Source organism: Ylistrum balloti, unplaced genomic scaffold (genome assembly GCF_031769215.1).
Source record: "Ylistrum balloti isolate Yb309-2 unplaced genomic scaffold, AGI_CSIRO_Ybal_v1 Utg370766, whole genome shotgun sequence".
Taxonomy (NCBI): domain Eukaryota; kingdom Metazoa; phylum Mollusca; class Bivalvia; order Pectinida; family Pectinidae; genus Ylistrum; species Ylistrum balloti.
In genome coordinates, this window is record NW_026782449.1 from 650,234 (window position 1) to 674,917 (window position 24,684).

General features: G+C 37.2%; 2 protein-coding genes across 2 annotated transcripts; one reads left to right on the plus strand and one right to left on the minus strand.

Moving 5' to 3' along the window:
* Positions 1–814: 814 nt before the first annotated feature.
* On the minus strand, positions 815–2,169 carry LOC132558184 (uncharacterized). The gene is made up of 2 exons (XM_060222715.1): positions 2,132–2,169; positions 815–1,514 (listed from the first exon to the last, which is right to left on the minus strand). The coding sequence occupies exons 1-2, from the start codon at positions 2,167–2,169 to the stop codon at positions 815–817; spliced, it is 738 nt and encodes a 245-aa protein (XP_060078698.1).
* On the plus strand, positions 2,056–5,249 carry LOC132558186 (uncharacterized). Its single transcript, XM_060222718.1, has one exon. The coding sequence runs from the start codon at positions 2,398–2,400 to the stop codon at positions 3,409–3,411; it is 1,014 nt and encodes a 337-aa protein (XP_060078701.1). The 5' UTR covers positions 2,056–2,397; the 3' UTR covers positions 3,412–5,249.
* The last annotated feature ends 19,435 nt before the right edge of the window (positions 5,250–24,684 follow it).

Below are 24,684 nucleotides of genomic sequence, written 5' to 3' on the forward strand. Positions count from 1 at the left end.
ACAACAATAAAGAATTGATTTAAAGGGACACTTTAGTCAAGTTTGTTTATCATGTCATAAAATCTTAGTGGAATTGTGGTTCTATATTCCTTATGAACTCTGCATCTCTTTATATTGGCAAAATATCTCCATTTAATGCATTTTTAATTACGTTGTAAATTGCCAGGAAATTCCGAATCATTCAACCAACATTTTAGATGCAAATACAAGTGCAATATGACCTGCACGAGTACGCATCAACCCGCCTTTTGGCTGTAAACAAAACATGACTTCGAAATCAAAACCTGTAAAGTGAGTCACAGTTTCACACCAAGCAGCAATACAGCGAATGGGTGAGAATGAGAGCAATCAGTAAGGGACAAGGACACAAGAGATGGAATTCATGGAATCCATTGTATCATGTTACTCTGTCAGATGATACATATTTCTTAATTCCTCTTCGGGAGGGGGGTCAAATAAAACATCTGTTTGGGGATTTAACGATCAAAATAACAATTTATCGTGGATTCTATAACTATCGTGCATATCACAGTTGTTTCCAACGTATTTCTTTAGAACTTATTAAATCAAAATTCCGAAAATGTAATTCATATTATACTTATTGTGACATCACTTTCTTCCTCCGTCTCGTGGATTTGCTAACAAGCAGACCAGATAATTCTTTATTTAACACTCTGTTTACATTCTTTGTTGAATCATGGACTTTCACAAAATCTGAATTAACCACAGTGGCTTCATGATCAAAAAATTGTACGGAATGTTTTGTCTGAATATCTTGTTTTAACAGTTGATAGACGACAATGTCCATTGGAAATTAAAATTGCGAAAGAAACTTAGAGCTAGTCCCTCTTGTCTGTTGGTTGAGGAATAACTCGGAGCTAGTCTCGCTTGTCTGTTGGTTGAGGAATAACTCGGGGCTAGTCTCTCTTGTCTGTTGGTTGAGGAATAACTCGGAGCTAGTCTCTCTAGTCTGTTGGTTGAGGGATGACTCGGAGCTAGTCTCTCTTGTCTGTTGGTTGAGGAATAACTCGGAGCTAGTCTCTCTTGTCTGTTGGTTGAGGAATAACTCGGAGCTAGTCTCTCTTGTCTGTTGGTTGAGGAATAACTCGGGGCTAGTCTCGCTTGTCTGTTGGTTGAGGGATAACTCGGGGCTAGTCTCGCTTGTCTGTTGGTTGAGGAATAACTCGGAGCTAGTCTCTCTTGTCTGTTGGTTGATGAGTAAATCGAAGCTAGTCTCGCTTGTCTGTTGGTTGAGGAATAACTCGGAGCTAGTCTCTCTTGTCTGTTGGTTGAGGGATAACTCGAAGCTAGTCTCTCTTGTCTGTTGGTTGAGGAATAACTCGAAGCTAGTCTCTCTTGTCTGTTGGTTGAGGAATAACTCGGAGCTAGTCTCGCTTGTCTGTTGCTTGAGGAATAACTCGGAGCTAGTCTCTCTTGTCTGTTGGTTGAGGAATAACTCGGAGCTAGTCTCGCTTGTCTGTTGGTTAAGGAATAACTCGGAGCAAGTCTTATTGCTTTAAAAGTCAGGACAGAAGATAAGAAACTACTTTTATTGAAATGAAATGGGATGAATATGTGTTACCCGATACTAATACTACTGCCGGACTATAGATATATGTGTTACCCGATACTAATTCTACCACCGGCTATAGATGTATGTGTTGCCCGATACTAATTCTACCACTGGCTATAGAAATATGTGTTTCCCGATACTAATACTACTGCCGGACTATAGATATATGTGTTACCCGATACTAATACTACTGCCGGCTATAGATATATGTGTTACCCGATACTAATTCTACAACTGGCTATAGATATATGTGTTACTCGATGCTGAATTACCTTGCATTAATATCAATGTTTTTTTTATCGTTTCAGCGTTTTCTCTGTCGATGCCAGCTTCCTTCCCATGCCAGTCAGACCAGTTACCGCTGTGTCTAACGCTAACGTGTTGTAGACATGCAAAGGTAACGTTAGAACACAACAGCGGAATACATAATCCACAGCAGTGGGCAGATTGAGCTGGGTATGGGCAGGAAACTACAGCTCTTCACAATGACGTACGGAAAAAACGTCGTAATAACGACATATTTTAAAATACATTCTTAGATTTATGTTACCTGTGTACTGTGGAGATATCATCTGTGGAATAGTGCACGAGAACATTTTGAAGTACCTTGATTTACGTTACCTGTGTACTGTGGAGATATCATCTGTGGAATAGTGCACGAGAATATTTTGAAGTACCTTGATTTACGTTACCTGTGTACTGTGAAGATATCATCTGTGGAATAGTGCACGAGAATATTTTGAAGTACCTTGATTTACGTTACCTGTGTACTGTGAAGATATCTGTGGAATAGTGTACGACACATTTTGAATTATACGATATATATGACCATGTCGATGCCTGAGGTGTCCATTGAAGATATCGAACGGCTCTATCTTTTCCAGAAATGGGCGGTACCTGTCGTAGTAGCATTCGGACTTCCTCTTAATTTACTCAGCTTTTATTTGTTTTGGCGAACCAAGCTTCGCAAGGCCTCCTCCTCCAGGTACATGGCGGCCATTGCTATGGCAGACAGTGGTTTCCTCTGTAGTAAGATGCTCACGCATCTTCCGGTGTTTGAAGTTCCGATTTACCATATACACGGCTCCTGCCAAATAATTATGTACTTAAACCACGTGTCCACATTTCTGTCAATCTGGTTCCTCGCAGCGCTTGTAATAGAGAAGAGTATAGGTCTGTGCTGGCCACGTAAGAAGTCTTATTTCTGTACTGTGTTCCGAGCCAAATGTGTGATCGCGGCGCTCACTGTATTGTCTATTGTGTGTTATCATTATATCACGTGGACCATTGGTCCTAGTCCGGATAAGTTATATTGTGTCCCATGGCCTGACGAAAATCTACTTCAACCGTTTGAAAAGCTCACCCGAATGGATGCCTTCCTCGTGGCTGTTATACCCCTGACGACTATCTTGATTTTATCGTGCCTTATATCGGTGAAAACATGTATATATTACAGTCGTTCCAATTCGCCGGAACAAGAACAATTTGTCCGGCGTCAGAGGACATGTTTACCCCAGGAAAAGGAGTTCCGCACAACTCCCTCCCTCTTGTGTGTTGCCTTTACCACGGTTCTACTAGACGTACCTAACAGCATTATCCGGGTGTTTTTTATCATGCACCCTATCTACAATCCGGTAGCCTCCTTCCTCCAGTTTATCACATATTCAATAAAGACAGAAATATATTTACTGTCTTCGTCACAGTTCCGTTTGGAGGTATGGCATCTCATGGCTAGGATAGCACGATTCTGCAGGATCATAGAACCCCAGAACGACACTCAAAACGTCAGCCAACAAACGGACAATGGCGGAGAAATCATTGTAGAGGGCAAAGTTTAGATCTGAACCAGGTAGTCGTCCACATCATGTGTGATATCGAGTTTAAAACGTGTCGTGGTCACGTGTTTGAACGATTAAGATATCCTACAACTGCCGTATAACATGCTATAAGTTCCAGAATGTTACGACGTTTATAAATGTTCAAACAATGCTGTGTACATTGTTTCCCTGTTTGATCGAAGATGTACAAGATAATAAAGGAGAGAATGGACCGTCTATCTATACGGGATAGAATCACACTATCATTTTAGTTATGCTGAAATAGTCGAGAATGTTTTACGGAACGGTAGCGTATCTGTATCTTATATCCAGGAAGTGACGTGCCGTATGTTTTACGGAACGGTGACGTAAAGTTAAGGATATCTTGTATCCAGGAAGTGACGTGCCGTATGTTTTTCGGAACGGTGACGTATTAGTTTAGAATGTCTTGTATCCAGGAAATGACGTACCGTATGTTTTACCGAACGGTGACGTATCAGTTAAGAATGTCTTGTATCCAGGAAGTGACGTGCCGTATGTTTTACGGAACGGTGACGTATCAGTTAAGGATGTTTTGTATCCAGGAAGTGACGTGCCGTATGTTTTACGGAACGGTGACGTATCAGTAATGGATGTTTTGTATCCAGGAAGTGACGTGCCGTATGTTTTTCGGAATGGTGATGTATCAGTAATGGATGTTTTGTATCCAGGAAGTGACGTGCCGTATGTTTTTCGGAACGGTGACGTATCAGTTAAGGATATCTTGTATCCAGGAAGTGACGTGACGCATGTTTTACAGAACGGTGACGTATCAGTTAAGGATATTTTGTATCCAGGAAGTGACGTGCCGTATGTTTTACAGAACGGTGACGTATCAGTTAAGGATATCTTGTATCCAGGAAGTGACGTGCCATATGATTACATCAGTAAAGTATATGTCGTTTCCAGAACGTGACGTAAGTTGTAAACTGAAAACCGCCCGTCATTACATGGGTCGACTGTATCAAGTACTACACTATCATACACAATCCACGTGTTACGTGTACAAGGTATGGTTTTCCATACAAGAGTCAGAGTGTCATGTCCTACACTTTACTTACAGAATGATATGTTCTCTGGAGTTACTGTACCCAGTGTTATATAATGAAATGTTATGAAGATATGACAAGTGAGGACTGGCCTTGTCGATTTTTGTACGACATGACAGATGTGTTAGGGTTGGTTGTTTGGTATTTATCCTGTTTTGAAAGGTAGAGAAAACAAAAATTAAACCCCCATCAGAAGTGTTATGTCACACGTGTTTGTGTCACTACATGTTAATGGTAAAATTATCATTAATCCGAGACTGTCATGTTGTGTCACGACGTGTTAATGGTAAAATTATCATCAATCCGAGACTGTCATATTGTGACACATGTTAATGGTGAAATGGTCATTAATCCGAGACTGTCATATTCTGACACATGTTAATGGTGAAATGGTCATTAATCCGAAACTGTCATATTGTGACACGACATGTTAATGGTAAAATTATCATTAATCCGAGACTGTCATGTTGTGTCACGACGTGTTAATGGTGAAATAGTCATTAATCCGAATCCGAGACTGTCGTGTTGTGTCACGACGTTTTAATGGTGAAATGGTCATTAATCCGACACTATCAGGTTGTGTCTCGACGTGTTAATGGTGAAATAATCATTAAGCCGACTCTATCATGTTGTTGCACGACATGTTAATGGTGAAATGGTCATTAATCCGAGACTATCATGTTGTGTCACGACGTTTTAATGGTGACATGGTCATTAATCCGAGACTGTCATGTTGTGTCACGACGTGTTAATGGTGAAATGGTAATTAATCCGAGACTGTCATGTTGTGTCACGACGTGTTAATGGTGAAATAGTCATTAATCCGAGACTGTCGTGTCATGTCACGACATGTTTATGGTGAAATGGTCATTAATCCGAGACTGTCGTGTTGTGTCACGACGTGTTAATGGTGAAATGGTAATTAATCCGAGACTGTCGTTTTGTGTCACGACGTGTTAATGGTGAACTGATCATTAATCCGAGACTATCGTGTGTTGGAGTACTAATTTGTTCTATATCCAGGGACATCTTGTCTATATTAAAGTATTTGGATATTATATTGTCCTATTTCGTGAAAGATAAATGTATCAGATTATCTACGTGAAATATTCTATACTAAGTAACAAAGTGTATATTAAATTGTCCCATTGATATAATCTGTTCTATTGTGTTAAGAAATATATAATACTATGATGTTGTTCTAAAATAAACAACAGTATATATCACTTTATTCCCAGAGTTCAAAGTATCTATGCATTATGTTATTCCAGTTTACTAGTTTCCAATTTTAACCAGCTGTAAGGTTTATAATCAAAATGGTGAAGTATTAAACTATAGATACAGCATATTATTACGTAGTGTGATGCAGGAGTTCCGGTCACGTGATAATACCAGTATGTATAATTAGGTCACGATGGATGGAGATTCGTCCGCTGAAAGTGGATGTAAACCCGTTCAGTAAATTGAATGCCCTGACAGATGGATTGTATCTAAACGAAACGCACAAATATTTTGTCCTCTTTCAAGTTAGATCAGTATTGTGCCGTCTTTAGGGTGAACTGGTGACGTAGGTCATGACGTAAACGCTGTGCCGTTTTTAATAACAACTGGTGACGTAGGTCAGGTCATGACGTAAACGCTGTGCCATTTTTAGTGACAACTGGTGACGTTGGTCAGGTCATGACGTAAACGCTGTGCCGTTTTTAGTAACAACTGGTGACGTTGGTCAGGTCATGACGTAAACGCTGTCAATAAACTATTTACTCGTTATGTACATTACAAATACTGATGGAATAAAGTGTAAAGAACATTTCATCTTTGTTGTCCTTGTTCTCCGATAATACCTTTAAGATATAGGATCTTCTCCTAACTAAACATACTTCTACAATACATGATCTCCTAACTAAACATACATCTACAACACAGGATCTTCTCCTAACTAAACATACTTCTACAATACATGATCTTCTCCTAACTAAACATCTACAACCATGGATCTTCCATCTAAACATACCTCTACAACACGGGATCTTCTCCTAACTAAACATACCTCTACAACACAGGATCTTCTCCTAACTAAACATACCTCTACAACACAGGATCTTCCATCTAAACATACCTCTACAACACAGGATCTTCTCCTAACTAAACATACCTCTACAACACAGGATCTTCTCCTAACTAAACATACCTCTACAACACAGGATCTTCCATCTAAACATACCTCTACAACACAGGAACTTCTCCTTACTAAACTTACCTCTACAACACAGGATCTTCTCCTAACTAAACATACCTCTACAACACAGGATCTTCCATCTAAACATACCTCTACAACACAGGAACTTCTCCTAACTAAACTTACCTCTACAACACATGATCTTCTCCTAACTAAACATACCTCTACAACACAGGATCTTCTCCTAACTAAACATACCTCTACAACACAGGATCTTCTCTCTAAACATACCTCTACAACACAGGATCTTCCATCTAAACATACCTCTACAACACGGGATCTTCTCCTAACTAAACATACCTCTACAACACAGGATCTTCTCCTAACTAAACATACCTCTACAACACAGGATCTTCCATCTAAACATACCTCTACAACACAGGATCTTCTCCTAACTAAACATACCTCTACAACACAGGATCTTCCATCTAAACATACCTCTACAACACAGGATCTTCCATTTAAACATACCTCTACAACACAGGATCTTCCATCTAAACATACCTCTACAACACAGGATCTTCCATTTAAACATACCTCTACAACACGGGATCTTCTCCTAACTAAACATACCTCTACAACACAGGATCTTCCATCTAAACATACTTCTACAACACAGGATCTTCCATCTAAACATACCTCTACAACACAGGATCTCCTAACTAAACATACCTCTACAACACAGGATCTTCTCCTAACTAAACATACCTCTACAACACAGTATCTTCTATCTAAACATACCTCTACAACACAGGATCTTCTATCTAAACATACCTCTACAACACAGGATCTTCTCCAAACTAAACATACCTCTACAACACAGTATCTTCTATCTAAACATGGTACCTGACACACAAGTGAATGGCATCTTAAACATAGGATTAAATACACTTCAGACTCAAATAGTAAATTAAACTGCATTATGCTACGGGTCGAACTTGGTAATGGAGGGTACTGAGAAAACTCCGGGTAAAGTAGTATAAGATAGTGTAATAGATTAGGTAGTATAGTGATTCTTTCCTTCCCTGTATGTAGGTAACAGAAACACTCATCATCTTTAAGTTGTAATCAGTCCGTACCAAAGTTTTCTTCAATTTCAGCATCTATGTTCCCTTGGACTTATGTCCAAGATTTTTTTTTCAATGTTTGAACTTCCGTGATCATATCAAAGAATAGCGTCGGTTAAACAGAGTTAAGTGCCCTTAGTTTACATTCTGGACACCGATTCGGGCATTTCTCTGGAAGTTTTTGACGATTTTTCATCACTTATTTGATAATTACGCATTTAACATTTATTGTATATGCTAATACCTTTTGGTTTGTGACTATGCTATATTATGAGAATACGCTGAACTCAATAGAACAGCAAATAGATACAGATAAATACCGTATTTCAACAGCTGAATATCACAAGTGTGACCATATTCTAAGGGAGATACCAAAGAAGTTCATCCAACCACAAAGAGGGTTACAAACAATCAATTTCAAATGCGTATTTTCAAACTTCTTGAACAAGCTGTAAGGACCGGTGCCACAGCAAATTACCACACGAGTTATTTGGTTCCGGAAACAATTTTGCCGAGTTTTAGTGGCAGAAAACTGAGATTACTTTCCATATCAATTTATAATGAATTAGAACGGTTAACCTGAAATTTTATCACATAGGAAACTTAAAGCTTTATCGTTAATACAAAATGTATGTATATGTATATATACCAAGACAAACGATCAATGCAGAATATAAATAAACTAATAAAGGATCATCTATCAACTACGGAAATAACTGAACACGAACGAGACTACTAAACTAATTTCGATTACAAAGCTTTTATGGACTACCTAAAATCCACAAATCTGGCAAAAAAGATGAATCGAAAATGGCAGAATTCAGATTACATAACCTGTCCAAATCCAGAAGATCTCACGTCTAGACCAATTGTTAGTGGACCAAACGCACCGACCCAAAGGCTTAGCAACCTTGCGGACTAAAACCAATATGCACAGAAGTCAATAGCTTTGTAAGGGATGATCTAGATTTCCTCTCGCATCTTCCAGAAAAGGTTCACGAAAATACCGAACTGGTAACTCTAGATGTAGTCAATTTATACACCAATATTACTGCCGAACTGGTAACTCTAGATGTAGTCAATTTATACACCAATACTACTGCCGAACTGGTAACTCTAGATGTAGTCAATTTATACACCAATATTACTGCCGAACTGGTAACTCTAGATGTAGTCAATTTATACACCAATATTACTGCCGAACTGGTAACTCTAGATGTAGTCAATTTATACACCAATATTACTGCCGAACTGGTAACTCTAGATGTAGTCAATTTATACACCAATATTACTGCCGAACTGGTAACTCTAGATGTAGTCAATTTATACACCAATATTATTGCCGAACTTGGACTAAAAGCAGTAAAGTATTGGATTTGAAAGATGCCCGGACAAAATTAACAGTCGGTTTACGAAAAACTTTATTCTAGAAGCAACAGAAATTATTCTGAAAAATAACACATTTACATTTAATGGCGAACACTTTCTACAAATAAAAGGAGCCGCAATGGGTACCATGATGACACCGACATACGCAACCCTCACACTGGGATACCTAGAAACACTTTGGCATAAAAATCAGAGGAAATATGGAACAACGAATTTCGCCAGTACTTAAACAACAGGAAGAGATTTTTAGATGATTGTTTCATCATATGGATTTATGATTTATGAGGTGTCACGTGATGGCTTAGCAAGGCAGACAGCAAAAAGCAGTGGTGACATGATTGACGGTATGTACAGTGATTGATGCAATAGTTCTCTATATTTCCTTGACCGGCAGGAGAGGTCACAATCTTATTTCACGTTATCCAAGTCTGTTTGCGATTTTGTAATATCTAAAAGCCGTATTTTGATATTTGTGTTTGATCCCGGTACGTTAATATAGACTATGAGCGGTCAGTCAAGCGAAACACCTGCCCAGATTAACACGCCTGTGTCAGGTGAGTTGATCACTCACGACCAAGCTACCGCATACACTACACCTGTGTTGTCCGGCAAACGGACAATTGACTTCATATCACCCGATAACTCTGTTCAAGTGGATTCCAAACGGCTCCAACCTTACGATTCCCCTCCTGATGCCCAGTCTCAGCACCAGCTACACCAGGTGTCGGAACATGTGTGTGAACTTTCTGACGCTATTTATCAAGCTATGTCTCAACCGTCATTTGTCAATCACCTGGTGCAGCTACTGGTCAAGCCGGTCTCTGACGCACTTTCTGCTGTACTTTCAAATTCGATTGCACTTGAAATAAATTCCCAACTCGAGCCGCAGATGAAACATTTCATAGAAAATGATAATGAAATAAAGAAAGTTGTCCATGATAGTGTTGGAAATTTGGTGTCAGATAATATGAAATCCGTTACCTCGTCAGTATGTTGGAACAACAAATTTCCTCCCTACAAGAAACCATCAAACGTTTGGAGAAAGTCCAGCTAGCCCAAGAAGCTGACCTCGAGGAGCGGCCCAATACTCCCGACGGACTTGTTTGAATTTTCTCAACATCCCTGTCGCCGACAAATTTGACGCGCTTGAAACAGTTCTCGATCTTTGCCGTTCAAAACTTAATGTTAATTTGTCGCACAAGGACATATCTCGTTGCCATCCTCTTGGTCCCGTCAAACATGGGAAAACAACGCTGATTGCCCGTTTTGTGCGTTATCAGGATAGACAAGCTGTTTTCGATAACAAGAAACGTTTGAAGGGAAATCCGGACGGAACAATGGTCGTAGAGGCTCTCACCAAATTCCGCCAGCTTCTGGTGAATGTTTTGAACAAACTTCGATATAAGCGCCAAATTAGATCCTTTTGGACAAGCGATGGTCGTATTTTCCTCCAGATGAAACCTGAATCTTCGAAAATTATCATTAACTCATCCGCCGACATCGAGCGTTTGATTCCCTGTTACAAAGACTTGATAAACCAGGAGTAAAATGTGCTTAGCGTGAAGCGGTCTTTGACATTCTTATATGATGATTTAGCATGGAATAAAAGTTATGGTTTTAGTATTTAATCATCTCTCGATAACATACATCATCTAAAGTTCATTTGTTTCTGTCAAATGTTTTTTCCAATTTCCACCATTTCCTTGTTGTGGAAAAAATGTTCAAATATTTCGGGCGTAAAATGTCGTTATCATGACATCGTTTTTAAATAATATATATATAACGATCCCTTTGACGAAGTCATGATCTTTTTTATATAATTACACGTGGTATTATAGTAAAGCAAGCTTTACTGTCTTACCAATTATGGGATTTATTATGTCGCCGGAAGCATCATGTCGTCATTAGTATCACATGTCGCCTACAGTATCTATAGAAGTCAGTAGTAGCTATTAGTCGCTAGTAGAATCGTGTACCGCTAAAAATACCATATGTCGTCAGTAGTATCATTTGTCGTTATTATTATCATATGTTGCTAGTATTATCATATGTCGCTAGCAGTATCATATGACGTCATTATTATAATATGTCGACAGTAGTAGCATATGTAGTCATTATTATCATGTGTCATCAGTATTATCATATGTCGTCAATATAATCATATGTCGCTAGTAGTATCATATGTCGCCAGGATTATCATATGTCGTCAGTATTATCATATGTCGCTAGTTGTATCATATGTCGTCAGTAGTATCATATGTCGCCAGTATTATCATATGTAGTCATTATTATCATATGTCGCTAGTAGAGTCATATGTCACTAGTATTATCATATGTCGTCAATATTATCATATGTCGTCAGAAGTATCATTTGTCGTCAGTATTATCATATGTCGTCAATAATATCATATGTCGTCAGTAGTATCATATGTCGTCAGTAGTATCATATGTTTCCAGTTGTATCATATGTCGCTAGTATTATCATATGTCGACAGTATTCTCATGTCACTAGTTATCATATAACGTCATTATTATGATGATGTCGACAGTAGTATCGTATGTCGTCAGTAACATCATATGTCACTAGTAGTATCATATAACGTCATTAGTATTATATGTAGTATATGTCGTCATTATCATACTTTTGTCAATAGTATTGTATGCAGTCAGTAGTATCATATGTCGCCAGTTGTCGTCATTATTATTATTGTGTTGCCAGTACTATCGTATGTCGTCAGTAGTGCCATATGTCGCTAATAGTCGTCATTATTATTATTGTGTTGCCAGTACTATCGTATGTCGTCAGTAGTGCCATATGTCGCTAGTAGTATCATTTGTCGTCATTATTATCATATGTCGTCAGTAGTATCATGTATCGTCAGTATTATCTTAAGTTAGTAGCATACATGTACATGTTTGTTTTCAATATTATTATATATGTATTTTTATGCCTTCTCTAATAAGAAATACGAACTCTACCGTTTGTTGTATTTGAGTCTACTTTATCCTTCTGTCGTTCCTTTCAGTATATCTCGTCTATGGGTTTAATTATACCTCTTTGGGTATTGAATATTCCCTTTATTTGTGTTTCAGTATTTATATCTAGTACGGAAATAAGACTTTCGAGCTGTAAAACTATCAAAAATGTCTCTTATTTGGTTTTAGATTGTATTTATATATATTTTTCACAAATGAAAACTGTACATCAAAGTCATTCTTTATAATCCTAGCCACTGTCTTTTTTATAAGTTCTATTCGTTTTTCCTTGTCGATGTATGCAAAGTGTTTTTTACTTTGCTATATCTGTATTGCATATTTTGTACATAAACCATTTATAAACTTTATGTGTTGCTGGATCGCACGATGTTCTGATATAAATTATCCTCCTCGCCTTTCTGTGACCTCATGGTATTCATTTCTCGATAATGGGTGATGACTACATGGGTCACAGAATGGCGATTGGTATATTTTATTCCAAGGTCTACGGCAGATGTTTTGTAAAATCTTTCATTTTTTACTCGTTTTGTATAAGTTCAATATTTAAGTTATTATTGTTACTACATGACTGGTTCATACACTTGCTCACGTTATGGAATCGCGTCATGTTAATTAGTTTTCGAAACTATAATTTTATACTACTTTTGCTATTACTTCTGCTTCAGCACATGGATGTCGAATCAAATCCTGGTCCGAATAGTGGGGAACTCTCTATTTTTCATGTAAATATTAGGATTTTGAGAAACAAGTTAGATTATATCGAGGACATAGCTAGTGAATATGACATTATATGTTTGACTGAGACACACCTAGATGATAACGTCTCCACTGACGATTTACTTATAGCCGGTTTTCATGAACCCTTTAGACATGACAAAATTTTTGCTGGGGGTGGTGTATTAGTTTATGTTAATGACTTGTTGAAAGTTTCTCGTCTACATACTATAGAATATCCGTGGGATGAAGTTATATGGATAGAAATTACTTTAGTTAGGTCAAATCTCATAATTGGCACTGTCTACAGGCCTGAATACTCGATAAATTCGTTTTGGCAAAACTTAAAATTATCTACTGATAGTGCATTAGATATGTCTCAAAATGTAGTTATTGTTGGTGATATCAACGTTGATTTACTCTCTGTTTCTAATAACCATGTCCTTATTGATTATATAAAGACGTTTTCCTTGAAAAACGTTATATCTGAACCTACTAGAATTGGTCCATCCAGATCTAGTTTACTTGACCCCATTTTATTATCAGACTCTCTTATTTGTAAAGAATCGTCAGTTTTACCTATAATAAGGAATGTAAGCGACCACGAGGGTTGCATTGCAGTAGTCGAAATTAACTCTTTCACAAAACCTATTTACAGACGGAAAGTGTGGTTATATAAACGAGCTGACTTTAGCATGCTAAATGACCTTATTGACAAATATGACTGGACTGCCTTGTTTTCTAACAGTGATTCAGTTGATGCTGCGTGTGACAATTTTACTGACATTTTTTTAGATTTTATTAACAGATGTATACACTCTAAAACAGTTACAATTCGACCTAACGACAAGCCCTGGATGACATCTGAACTTAGAAAAAAATTGAGAATCCGTGACCGACCACACAAAATTGCCAGGGCAACACTCCGACATTCAGACATTGACAAATTTAAAGCTCAGAGGAACAAGGTAAATAATATGAAAAAACATGCCAGACTTCTCTTTTACGAAAATGTCCATGGACTTATTGATGAATACGTTTCTTCTTATCCTAAATCTTACTGGAAACTAGTAAAACGACTTATGAAATCCGGCGGACATTATCAACACATCCCTTCAGTGATGGACCAAACGACCAATATTACCTTTTCTAACGATGACGATAAAGTGCGATTACTTAATAACTATTTTTGTAGCATTACTCATGTTAATGATGTTGATGTTCCAGTTCCGATTATTGAATCCAAAACTGATAAACGCTTTGTATCTCTCAGGTTAAACTATTTGGAAATAAAAGATGTTCTACAGATTTTAAAACTAGGGAAAGCCTCGGGAGGGGAGGGGATTAGTCATCATGTGCTGAAGTACACTGCAAATTCTATCTGTAAACCACTTGAACTACTTTTTAACATGTCTCTTTCTTTAGGTGTGTATCCAAACAAATGGAAACTTGCAACTGTAATGCCACTTTTCAAAAAGGGTGACTGTCATACGCCTTGTAATTATAGACCAATATCCCTTCTATCTACAGTAGGTAAAGTTTTCGAGCGTGTAGTTTACAAACACTTGTATAATTATTTGTTTGACAATCGTTTGTTTTATCACTACCATTCCGGCTTTATGCCTAGTCATTCTCCTGTTTATCAACTTATTGAAATTTACCATAATATTTGTACTGCTTTAGAAGAAAAAAAACACACTTGTATTATTTTTTGTGATATATCTAAAGCTTTCGATCGTGTTTGGCACAGGGGCCTGATAGCTAAATTGGAATCTTATGGAATTTCGGGATCATTGTTAAATTGGTTCACAAATTATTTTCACCAGTGTAAACAGAAAGTTTTAATTGGAAATTCTTATTCCGGTCTAGGTAATATCGACGCTGGTGTACCCCAGGGCTCAATACTCGGGCCGCTTCTCTTTTTGTTATATATGAATGATATTTTAGATGCTCTTGAGTCGGCCTCTAGGTTATTTGCAGACGATACATCATTATTTCATTCTGCTTTTTCATGTCACGAATTACAGACTGTTCTCAACAGGGACCTTGAATCTTTAAATCAGTGGGCTAAACGTTGGTTGGTTTCTTTTAACCCTCTAAAAACAGATGTCCTTTTTATTTCAAATTCAGTCAATACTGACGGGAATCTAGATTTATTTTTTGACAGAGAAATTTTAAGTTTTACAGAAGTTCACAGACACTTAGGAGTAAATTTTAATTCAAATGGAAAGTGGGGGAGCCATGTTGAGGCAGTATATAGCTCGGTTATGAAAAAAAATAATGTTTTACGAAAACTGAAATACTTGTTAAAAAGAGATTCTCTGTTAAAAATATATAAATCCTTCATTCTACCCGTTTTTGAACATGCTTGTGAGGTATGGGATGGTTGCTCTGTTTTGGATTCTGAGAAATTAGAGAAAGCACAAAGAGAAGCGGCTCGAGTTATAACAGGTTTACCTTCGTATGCTAGTAATGAATCACTATATTTTGAAACGGGATTGGAAACATTATCAGAGAGAAGGAAGACACGAAAGTTAAATGTATTATACAAAATGATAAATAATTTAACCCCTTCTTATTTATCGGCCCTTTTGCCAAACACAGTGGGTTACAACAATCAGTATAATTTACGGAACCAACATGATTATATAATTCCTTCTTTCAGACTCTCCCTAAGTAACTCTTCTTTTCTGCCATCAAGTTTACGTCTGTGAAATTCGCTAGACAGTTCAATAAGAACATTACCATCTTTGAATGCTTTTAAATCTTCTTTATCTAATGACGCTAATTCTTGTCCTCCATCTTATTATAATTTTGGCGAACGTAAGCTAAATATATTACATACGAGACTCAGACATCAGTGCAGCTCTTTGAAAAGTGATTTGTTCCGTGTTAAGATTGTTGATAACCCATCGTGTGCTTGTGGACATTACTGTGAGGATGTTGGGCACGTTTTCCTAGAATGTAAGCTTTATGATTTTTTCAAAGTATAAACATGTTGAATTTAGATCAAGTGAATTTACATCTATTTTTATTTGGAAATGAAAATCTGTCCCTAACCACCAATACAGAAGTATTCAGACACGTGCAAATTTTTATCAAATCCAGCAACAAATTTTAAGTAAAATGTACTAAATGTTAAATCTATTATGTATGCCTTGTTAATGTTATCATGTAAATATTTATCATGTATTGTATTAGAGGAAAAGGCGGTGATAAGTTGAAATAACTTGTGCCTAATCCTCTGCTCAATTTTGGGGCAATAAATATGTTTAAATCAAATCAATCCTCATTATGATAATGAATGATTAACAACATTCAACAACTGACTGAACTCATTGGACCCAAGCATCAAATTAACCATTGAAATTAATTCTAAAGAAATTGCATTTTTGGATGTCTTGGTAAAGAAAAAAGGAGAAAAAAATACTACCGATCTTTATTATAAGCCAACAAATACCCACCAGTATCTCCATTTTGGTTCATGTCATCCTGGACACACGAAACGCGCAATTCCCTACAATTTGGCAAGAAGAATATGCACCATTGTCAGTGAGGAGGACACGCGGAAAGCGCGGCTACGAGAGTTACGAATTTTCCTCAAATTTCAACATTATCCAGTGAAAATAATAGACGATGGAATAAAAAACGCGACTTCAATAAACCGAACAAAATTTCTTAAACCTCGGCAAAATGACAAAATAGAATCGTCCATTATATCGTTAAGTAAACTCACAATCCGCGAAATCGCAATATAAGCCAAACAGTAAATAACTTAAACAGCTTATTAAAGGAAGACCAACATATGAAAAAAGTATTGGAAAATAAACAGTTTATCAATAGTAAAAAGGCAAGCCAAAAACTTAAAACGATTATCATGCAACTCGACCATTGAAGAAGAAACTCGATACAATGTTTCGAAATGCAAAGACCCACGATGCGGCACATGTAGTCATCTGAAAGAAGGACCACCATACCGTTTAAACGAAAGGAAATTTACTGTCAATGCCAATATGACATGTGAATCTAAAAACTTAATTTATGTCATAACATGCCTGGTGTGTAGAGAATATTATATTGGAGAAACGAGCAACACCCTACGGGCTCGTGTGCACGTACACAAGTAACACATTAATGTGCCGGAATATAGAAAAATTAAACTAAGCGAACATTTAGACACCTGTGGGAAAAAGAATTTCAAAATATTTCCATTTTATAAATTATTTTCATAAAGTACTATCGAAAGAAAAGAAAAAGAAAAACATTTCATTAAGACTTTAAAGCCAAAATTAAACAGGCTACTGTAAGCACAATTATCTCCCGATTGTAACCATGTAGGCAACATGTAAGCCTGACAGTACATGATTGAAGCGTCTGAAGATTAATACATGAAAGCGCTCATGCTTTACACTTAAATGCACATCGTGATTATTATTCTCATAAATATATACTCTCCCGAAAAGCTATCAAGCGAAAGGCCTCAAAAATCAGTCGTAATTTTTTCATTTTTTATAATTCTTCTGTCATACGGAATTTTAAACATTATATATAAACTTCTAAAGAGCCTCACGAGAGATTTAAAGGCCTCAAGACAGCTACTGTCTGTATTAATTTTCTTCTTTACTCTGTTCTGCAAAAAGATTTTTTATCGCTTTTAATACATACATATATACACACACACACGATATATATATATTTTAAGACAGCTTCACAAATGTAATGTTAATATGTTTTTCTTTTTTATAATATGCATTTAATATCAGCAAAGTTGGATTTTATTGTGCACGGCCATATTTAACCTTCTCAGTTAAGTAAAACTATTCAAAATCTGTTCAGATTTGTTTATTAACATTTCTAATTTAGTACACTTATAGTATGAACAATAAAAGACCAATGTGAATGATCCATCAGGTATCTCTTTACAAAAGATGCTAACAAATTATAACTGTCAAAATCAAGATGGCTGTGTGTCAGTCAGGGACAATGTACAATTGTAAACTGAGGGAAACACCTATGAAGAAACTAAACAAGGACAGACGACCAAGGAGGAAGGGTGATCTGAACAGCCTATCTGCCTGATGATGCTATAACACATGGGCTGATAATGTTAAAACAACACATTATTAACAGAACATTCTATTTTCTCATAACATCAAAAAGTAATCATCACAATAAGATATATAAATTTTATTGTCACAATTCCTAGAACAAAACAAAACAACCCCCTCCCCGTCCAAAAACCCTAATGAAATATGAATGCTAAAATAATCACGTAAAATATAACTCACAAATAATAACCAAACTCCCATTCACCCCACCAGTATCACCCTGCATGTAAAATATAGCTCACAAATAATAACCAAACTCCCATTCACCCCACCAGTATCACCCTGCATGTAAAATATAGCTCACAAATAATAACCAAACTCCCATTCACCCCACCAGTATCACCCTACATGTAAAATATAACTCACAAATAATAACCAAACTCCCATTCACCCCACCAGTATCACCCTGCATGTAAAATATAGCTCACAAATAATAACCAAACTCCCATTCACCCCACCATTATCACCCTACATGTAAAATATAACTCACAAATAATAACCAAACTCCCATTCACCCCACCAGTATCACCCTACATGTAAAATATATCTTACAAATAATAACCAAACTCCCATTCACACCACCAGTATCACCCTACATGTAAAATATAACTCACAAATAATAACCAAACTCCCATTCACCCCACCAGTATCACCCTACATGTAAAATATAACTCACAAATAATAACCAAACTCCCATTCACCCCACCAGTATCACCCTACATGTAAAATATAACTCACAAATAATAACCAAACTCCCATTCACCCCACCAGTATCACCCTACATGTAAAATATAACTCACAAATAATAACCAAACTCCCATTCACCCCACCATTATCACCCTACATGTAAAATATAACTCACAAATAATAACCAAACTCCCATTCACCCCACCAGTATCACCCTACATGTAAAATATATCTTACAAATAATAACCAAACTCCCATTCACCCCACCAGTATCACCCTACATGTAAAATATAACTCACAAATAATAACCAAACTCCCATTCACCCCACCAGTATCACCCTGCATTTAAGTCCCTCACCTTGTACAATATTTATATCCTCACTACCAAACAATGGTAATCTCTGTTGGAATCAAGTTAGCATATGCAATCTAATAAAAACAATTCAAATTCATCATCGGACGTAAGAAGTTCCAGTGTCAGGTATTGAAGGTGATAGATCCCAAAATAACTAAATAACTATAGTGCATAAGGACGGAAATATGTGTAACAAAATAGGGTTTAGCGTAACACATCTGGATTTTCATATGGGATTGGTTGAAACAAGTTAGCTTAAACAATAGTTCGTTTAATGTTCAATAGTATATCAAAAAAGCACATATAGGTAGTTCACATGGGTGTGGATAATAACTTGCATATATACACTTAGGTTGGTGTAGTCTGGGCCCCGAGAATCTTATCAGTGGGTGTACAGCTTTGGCCAGTTAATTAATTAGAGACTATCCTCACTTCCTTGATAATTAAACTTACGTAAATAATTACAGAATCGGTCAAGAGGAGATAAATAGAAGCTAGATTCTGGGGATAATGAGAGAAGGGGTTTGAACACCCGACTGCACGGTCAGAGACAGCCTTGGGGGAGCCCACCAGATGGACAGTTCTGATACGAGACACGATGTGAAGTACTAGTGTACGAACTCTGTATGTTGATAAGATGTTGCTTTTGTACATGTAACGTTATTATTATTCAACATGTAATAAACGTGGTTATTACAAACAAGTATGTGTGTTTATGCCTACTGTGTTACATATGGATGGGTATAGTAGCAGCCTGTAGCGGGTTGCAATGGGGAAATATTGTAGAAGCTTCAACCAAAATGGGAAACAATTCTGAATTTGGCTTCAATTTGGGAAAATAACATCAATTTTTACAAGACTAGAGAAACAGTCCTCTATCGGCTGTAAAAAAGTCAAACAAAACCACTACATACATAGGTGTACATTCTGCCTCTAATCAATATTTAGATGTACAATGTATTTGAATAATGTAGACTACTGTATCTACCTATCGATATTCTGCTACACTGTATTCCAAGGATTATGTGCAGTGAGTTATAATAACCTGATTAATCTAGACCCTTTATCAAATAACTCTGTCTGTAGAACAATCTTGAATAAATTGCAATGTAGCTGTTAGTTGGGGTGGTTTTCTAATGCATACTTACTTCTAAAATTTAGAATTTAAATTGTCTTGGCTAAGTCAAGTAGTAACCTGCCTGCATTCTGCCATCTTCGCTAGCCAAGGTCTCGATTCGCTTCTCTCTGCGAAGATCGCATTCTGCACGCTTGTTGTCCCTAACGGGGCGTTAATCTGAGCGTACACCGGCAACCGCTACGGTTCATTACCTTATAGAAAATATCGAAGTAAAATGGTGAGCATTTAGGTACAAGTAAGAGAATGTGACTGCTTACGCATATGATGAACACACCTCTCCCTGCTTCATAATCGATGATGTCCTTCTTGGTCGTCTATTTCCTGTAATTTCCTCATTCGCCTCAATCGTCGCCATGTTACATTTTCTTGAATTTTTCGGCGCGCAACAAGGGACACAACTCCTTTTTGACACGATCGCTATTCTGTTTGAACTTCCGTGATGATTTTGGTGACGTCATTCTGCTTGAGACTTTTAATGACCACAGATAGCCTAAACTAATCATGAACCTCTCGACATCTACCCATTCATTGACACTATATCCCAGCTGTTGATTAAATAACAGTCCGTGGGTCAACAGCACGAACAGAAGTCAATAGGACCAGATTCACATACAGGTCAGATCTATCTCATCAGCTCATCAGCAGACAACAGAAACGTCACCAATCCAAGTCCTGACCACGCTTGATGTTGTTTATAGTGACTTGGAGACAGCATAGGGGTCACCCATCCAAGTCCTGACCACGCTTGATTTTGTTTATAGTGACTTGGAGACAACAAAGGGGTCACCATTCAAGTCTTGACCACGCTTGACGTTGTTTATAGTGACTTGGAGACAACAGAGGGGTCACCCATCTAAGTCCTGACCACGCTTGATGTTGTTTACAGTGACTTGGAAACAACAGAGGGGTCACCCATCCAAGTCCTGACCACGCTTGGTGTTGTTTACAGTGACTTGGAAACAACAAAGGGGTCACCCATCCAAGTCCTGACCACGCTTGGTGTTGTTTACAGTGACTTGGAAACAACAAAGGGGTCACCCATCCAAGTCCTGACCACGCTTGACGTTGTTTATAGTGTCTTGGAGACAACAGAGGGGTCACCCATCCAAGTCCTAACCATGCTTGACGTTGTTTATAGTGTCTTGGAGACAACAGAGGGGTCACCCATCCAAGTCCTAACCATGCTTGACGTTGTTTATAGTGTCTTGGAGACAACAGAGGGGTCACCCATCCAAGTCCTGACCATGCTCGACGTTGTTTATAGTGTCTTGGAGACAACAGAGGGGTCACCCATTCAAGTCCTGACCACGCTTGATGCTGTTTATAGTGGTGCTGTCTCGGTACTAGACCTCGTAGTTCCAAACTAATATCCAGGAACATGGTGGTTCCCATGCTGTCCGAGGTCGCTGTATGCAACACAAGTAAAACGGAGTGGTGATCACAAAGCTCGAAAGTTTTATTTAAAGTCGGTGCATTAAAACAATGAAACATTAGCTCTTATGAGCTATTAAAATTGACTCATATTACACTAAAAGACATGCACATTTCCATTAAATAAGGTATACATTACAGTTTATAAAAACAATAAGACATACTGTTCATGAGTGTTTTATGTGTCCTACCTATATGTGTTACATCTTCTGTATTATGGTCTGTACCAGATGTTTATGAATGTTTTGTATTGTGTAATTTAAAGTGTGGAAGGCATTCCATATTGTTCGTGCTTTTGATATGAAAGATTGTTTTCGTATGTTGTGGTCCTTACACGTGGTTTGTCTGCTATGTTGTGGTATCGGAATGCGTGGGATTTTTCTGTAATGCTGATAAGATTGTGAAGGTAGGTGGGTGTGTGATCATGTATACGTCTATTGCAAAACATTTCTGGCATCTGTTTTTAAGTGTAGTTAAATTTGATTGGATGAGTAAGTTTAGGTCATTGTCAATAAACTTGAGTGCCCTGTCTTGAATTTTTTCATTTATTTTTTGTTCGTGCCACAAAAGTGCCATGTGAGTGGACAGATATAAAATTTGACAAGATGTGATAGCTGGTGAGTTGGTCTAATCTGTTAAAGTGGCTTCCTATTTATTTGAGTGCATTTAGTAGTTAAGATGCTCTGTTACAGATGTTTGAGACGTGTGTGTGAACTGAAAATCTATTGTGACCCCTAACAATTTCTGGTTTGCATTTGATTGTGTTGTTTCTTTTTCTTTTTGCGCTTTTCCAAATAGCAATGACCTGAAATTTGTCTGGATTTTCTTGCATGTGGTTGTCTATGAACCAGTATATGGGAATATTGCTGTCTGTTTGTAGTGCTGATTTTACGTCGTCTAAAGATGTGTGTAATTTACTAATTGTGTTGTCGTCGGCGTAAATGTAGAGGTCGCAGTGTTGTAAGAAGATGTAAAAGAGGATAGGCCTAAAATTGAGCCTTGAGGGACTCCTTTGTAAGAGTAAGAGAAAAGTGCTTGTGTGATATCCTTATTTTCAATGATTTTATATTTTGTTTCCTGTGTTTGAATCTGAAAGTAGTTGTGTTTCTGAGTAAGAGAGTCCCTATTTATATATTTATGTAGAAGGTAGTTGTGTGGCAGACAGCCAAAGGCCTTTGAAATATCCGTAAGTCTAGTGCTACTTTCACGTCCTCAATGACTCCAAATACAACCGTTTGACACCCATAGTCAGTTCTAAAAGTCGACAGGTAGGGGTGGAAAACACCTTTAAAGAAGTCACTGAGCTGTGAGAGCATGGATCTCTCAAAGACCTTGGAAAGTGCTGGTAGCATCCTTACTACAATTTCCTTTATTTAATTTTCTGTTTTTTGTATAGTAGTCTGACTTTTTTTTAGTGTGTCTGGAAATTCTGATGAAGTGAGAAGTTTACAACTGTTGTGATGGGTTTAATCATTATGTATTTTTCTAATCTTATTAGTTCTTGTGGGATTTTGTCATGTCCTGTAGCTAAGGGTTCATTTTGTATAGTTTTTTGTTCATCTACTGGTTTAAATGTGAACTGTGTTTCTGTAATAACCTGCAGGCTCAGATGGTCCTGATCAATAGTACGATTGTTTGTCCCAATATTTTAGCTATATTTACAAAAAAAAGTTGTCAAAGATTCCTGCAACATCTGTTTGTTTATTTACTATCATAACTTGTTTTTTCTAATATAATAGATACTTGTTTGTGACAGCCTTTGTTAGTAATGAATGGTTTCACAATAGCCCAAAAATTTGATTATTTTGTCCCCTTGTACATCTTTCTAAGAAGAAATTGTTTTCTGAACTTTGTGCTCTATTTTTCCAGTTTGGTTGATGATCATAATGTATTTGTTGTGTAGCAACTTCTCGTACTAAATTTCTTGCCTTTTGTTCATAAAAGATTCTTTTTTTTATTTTGGTTTCCTTGTTTTCAGTAGTGCATGTTTGTTTATTGTCCGGTATTGTGCTGTTGAACTTGTTAAATTCAGTATTAACATCAGTGTGTTTTTCCACTTTTCCTTATTTATTGAGTTTTGAAGGTCTGAGTGGAAATTGTTAAAATTCTGATAACTTCTGTAGGTTACCTATGGTTGTATTCTGTGGTGTATTTTCTAGTTGTACAGCTGTTATGTTAAGCACATCACTGACACCTGTGTTGAAGTAACAGATTTTTCCAGTCAGGTTTAGTCTGTTTGTGAGTATAACATCTATTAAAGTTGGATCAGTGTTTTTTGGGTGACATGTTAGACTTTTTACTAGGTTTGACAGATATCACATTTATTTAGCAGAAGTTTTCCTTTAGCTGTCGATATGTCACAATGTAAAATCACCTAGTACACTAAGATTATCATGTGTTATTGTAGGTCAAAAGATTTGCAAAAATCATTTGTAAAATTGTTGTCAGTCACACCCTGTATTAACCATTTTACATTATTAAGATAAAGTTCGATAGATATTGATTTAATGTCTTCAAAGTTCATGGCTTTCTCACGATGACCCGGCAGATCGGGTCGTATGCATGCCGCTATGTCTGCTCCGTGTATGGCTCTGTCAGATCTCCATAGATGGTGGTTATCAGCACTAACGTGTGCATCTTGAAAGCTGCCGTCAAGTTTTGTTTGGGAAACAAACAGAAGATCAACAATATGATTCAACAGGAGTTGGTTAATTGGATAAAATTTAAGTCTCAGGCTTTTTATATTGAGACGCCTTACATCAGTACATACTTCAGGGGTTACGATCTACTATCTGGAACTTGCCATGGCGAAATGCAAGGGCAAAGTAATTTGATTGGTTTAGAGTGCGTTTCAGGAGAAAAACAAAAGACTAATCATAGACTGAAACGCTCCTTAGACTATTACAAGGAGCGACACACAACTTCAAAGCCATTGCGAAATACCGTTATGTAACCTCGAGATTCGTTGGATGTATATCAATGCGTCGCACATGGAACCTTCACTTTTACAATGATATGTTCAAGAGGTGCAGAGAGCGAAAGTGAAAGTAACCCCTGTATATCTCAGATGACAAGATATAG

Bases quoted from the DNA above. Each gene is read 5' to 3' on its own strand.
- LOC132558184 (XM_060222715.1), bottom strand. From the start codon at position 2,169: ATGTTCTCGTGCACTATTCCACAGATGATATCTCCACA. The intron at 1,515-2,131 runs GTACACAGGTAA...TGACTTTTAAAG, and splicing joins CCACAGATGATATCTCCACA to CAATAAGACTTGCTCCGAGT.
- LOC132558186 (XM_060222718.1), top strand. From the start codon at position 2,398: ATGACCATGTCGATGCCTGAGGTGTCCATTGAAGATATCGAACGGCTC.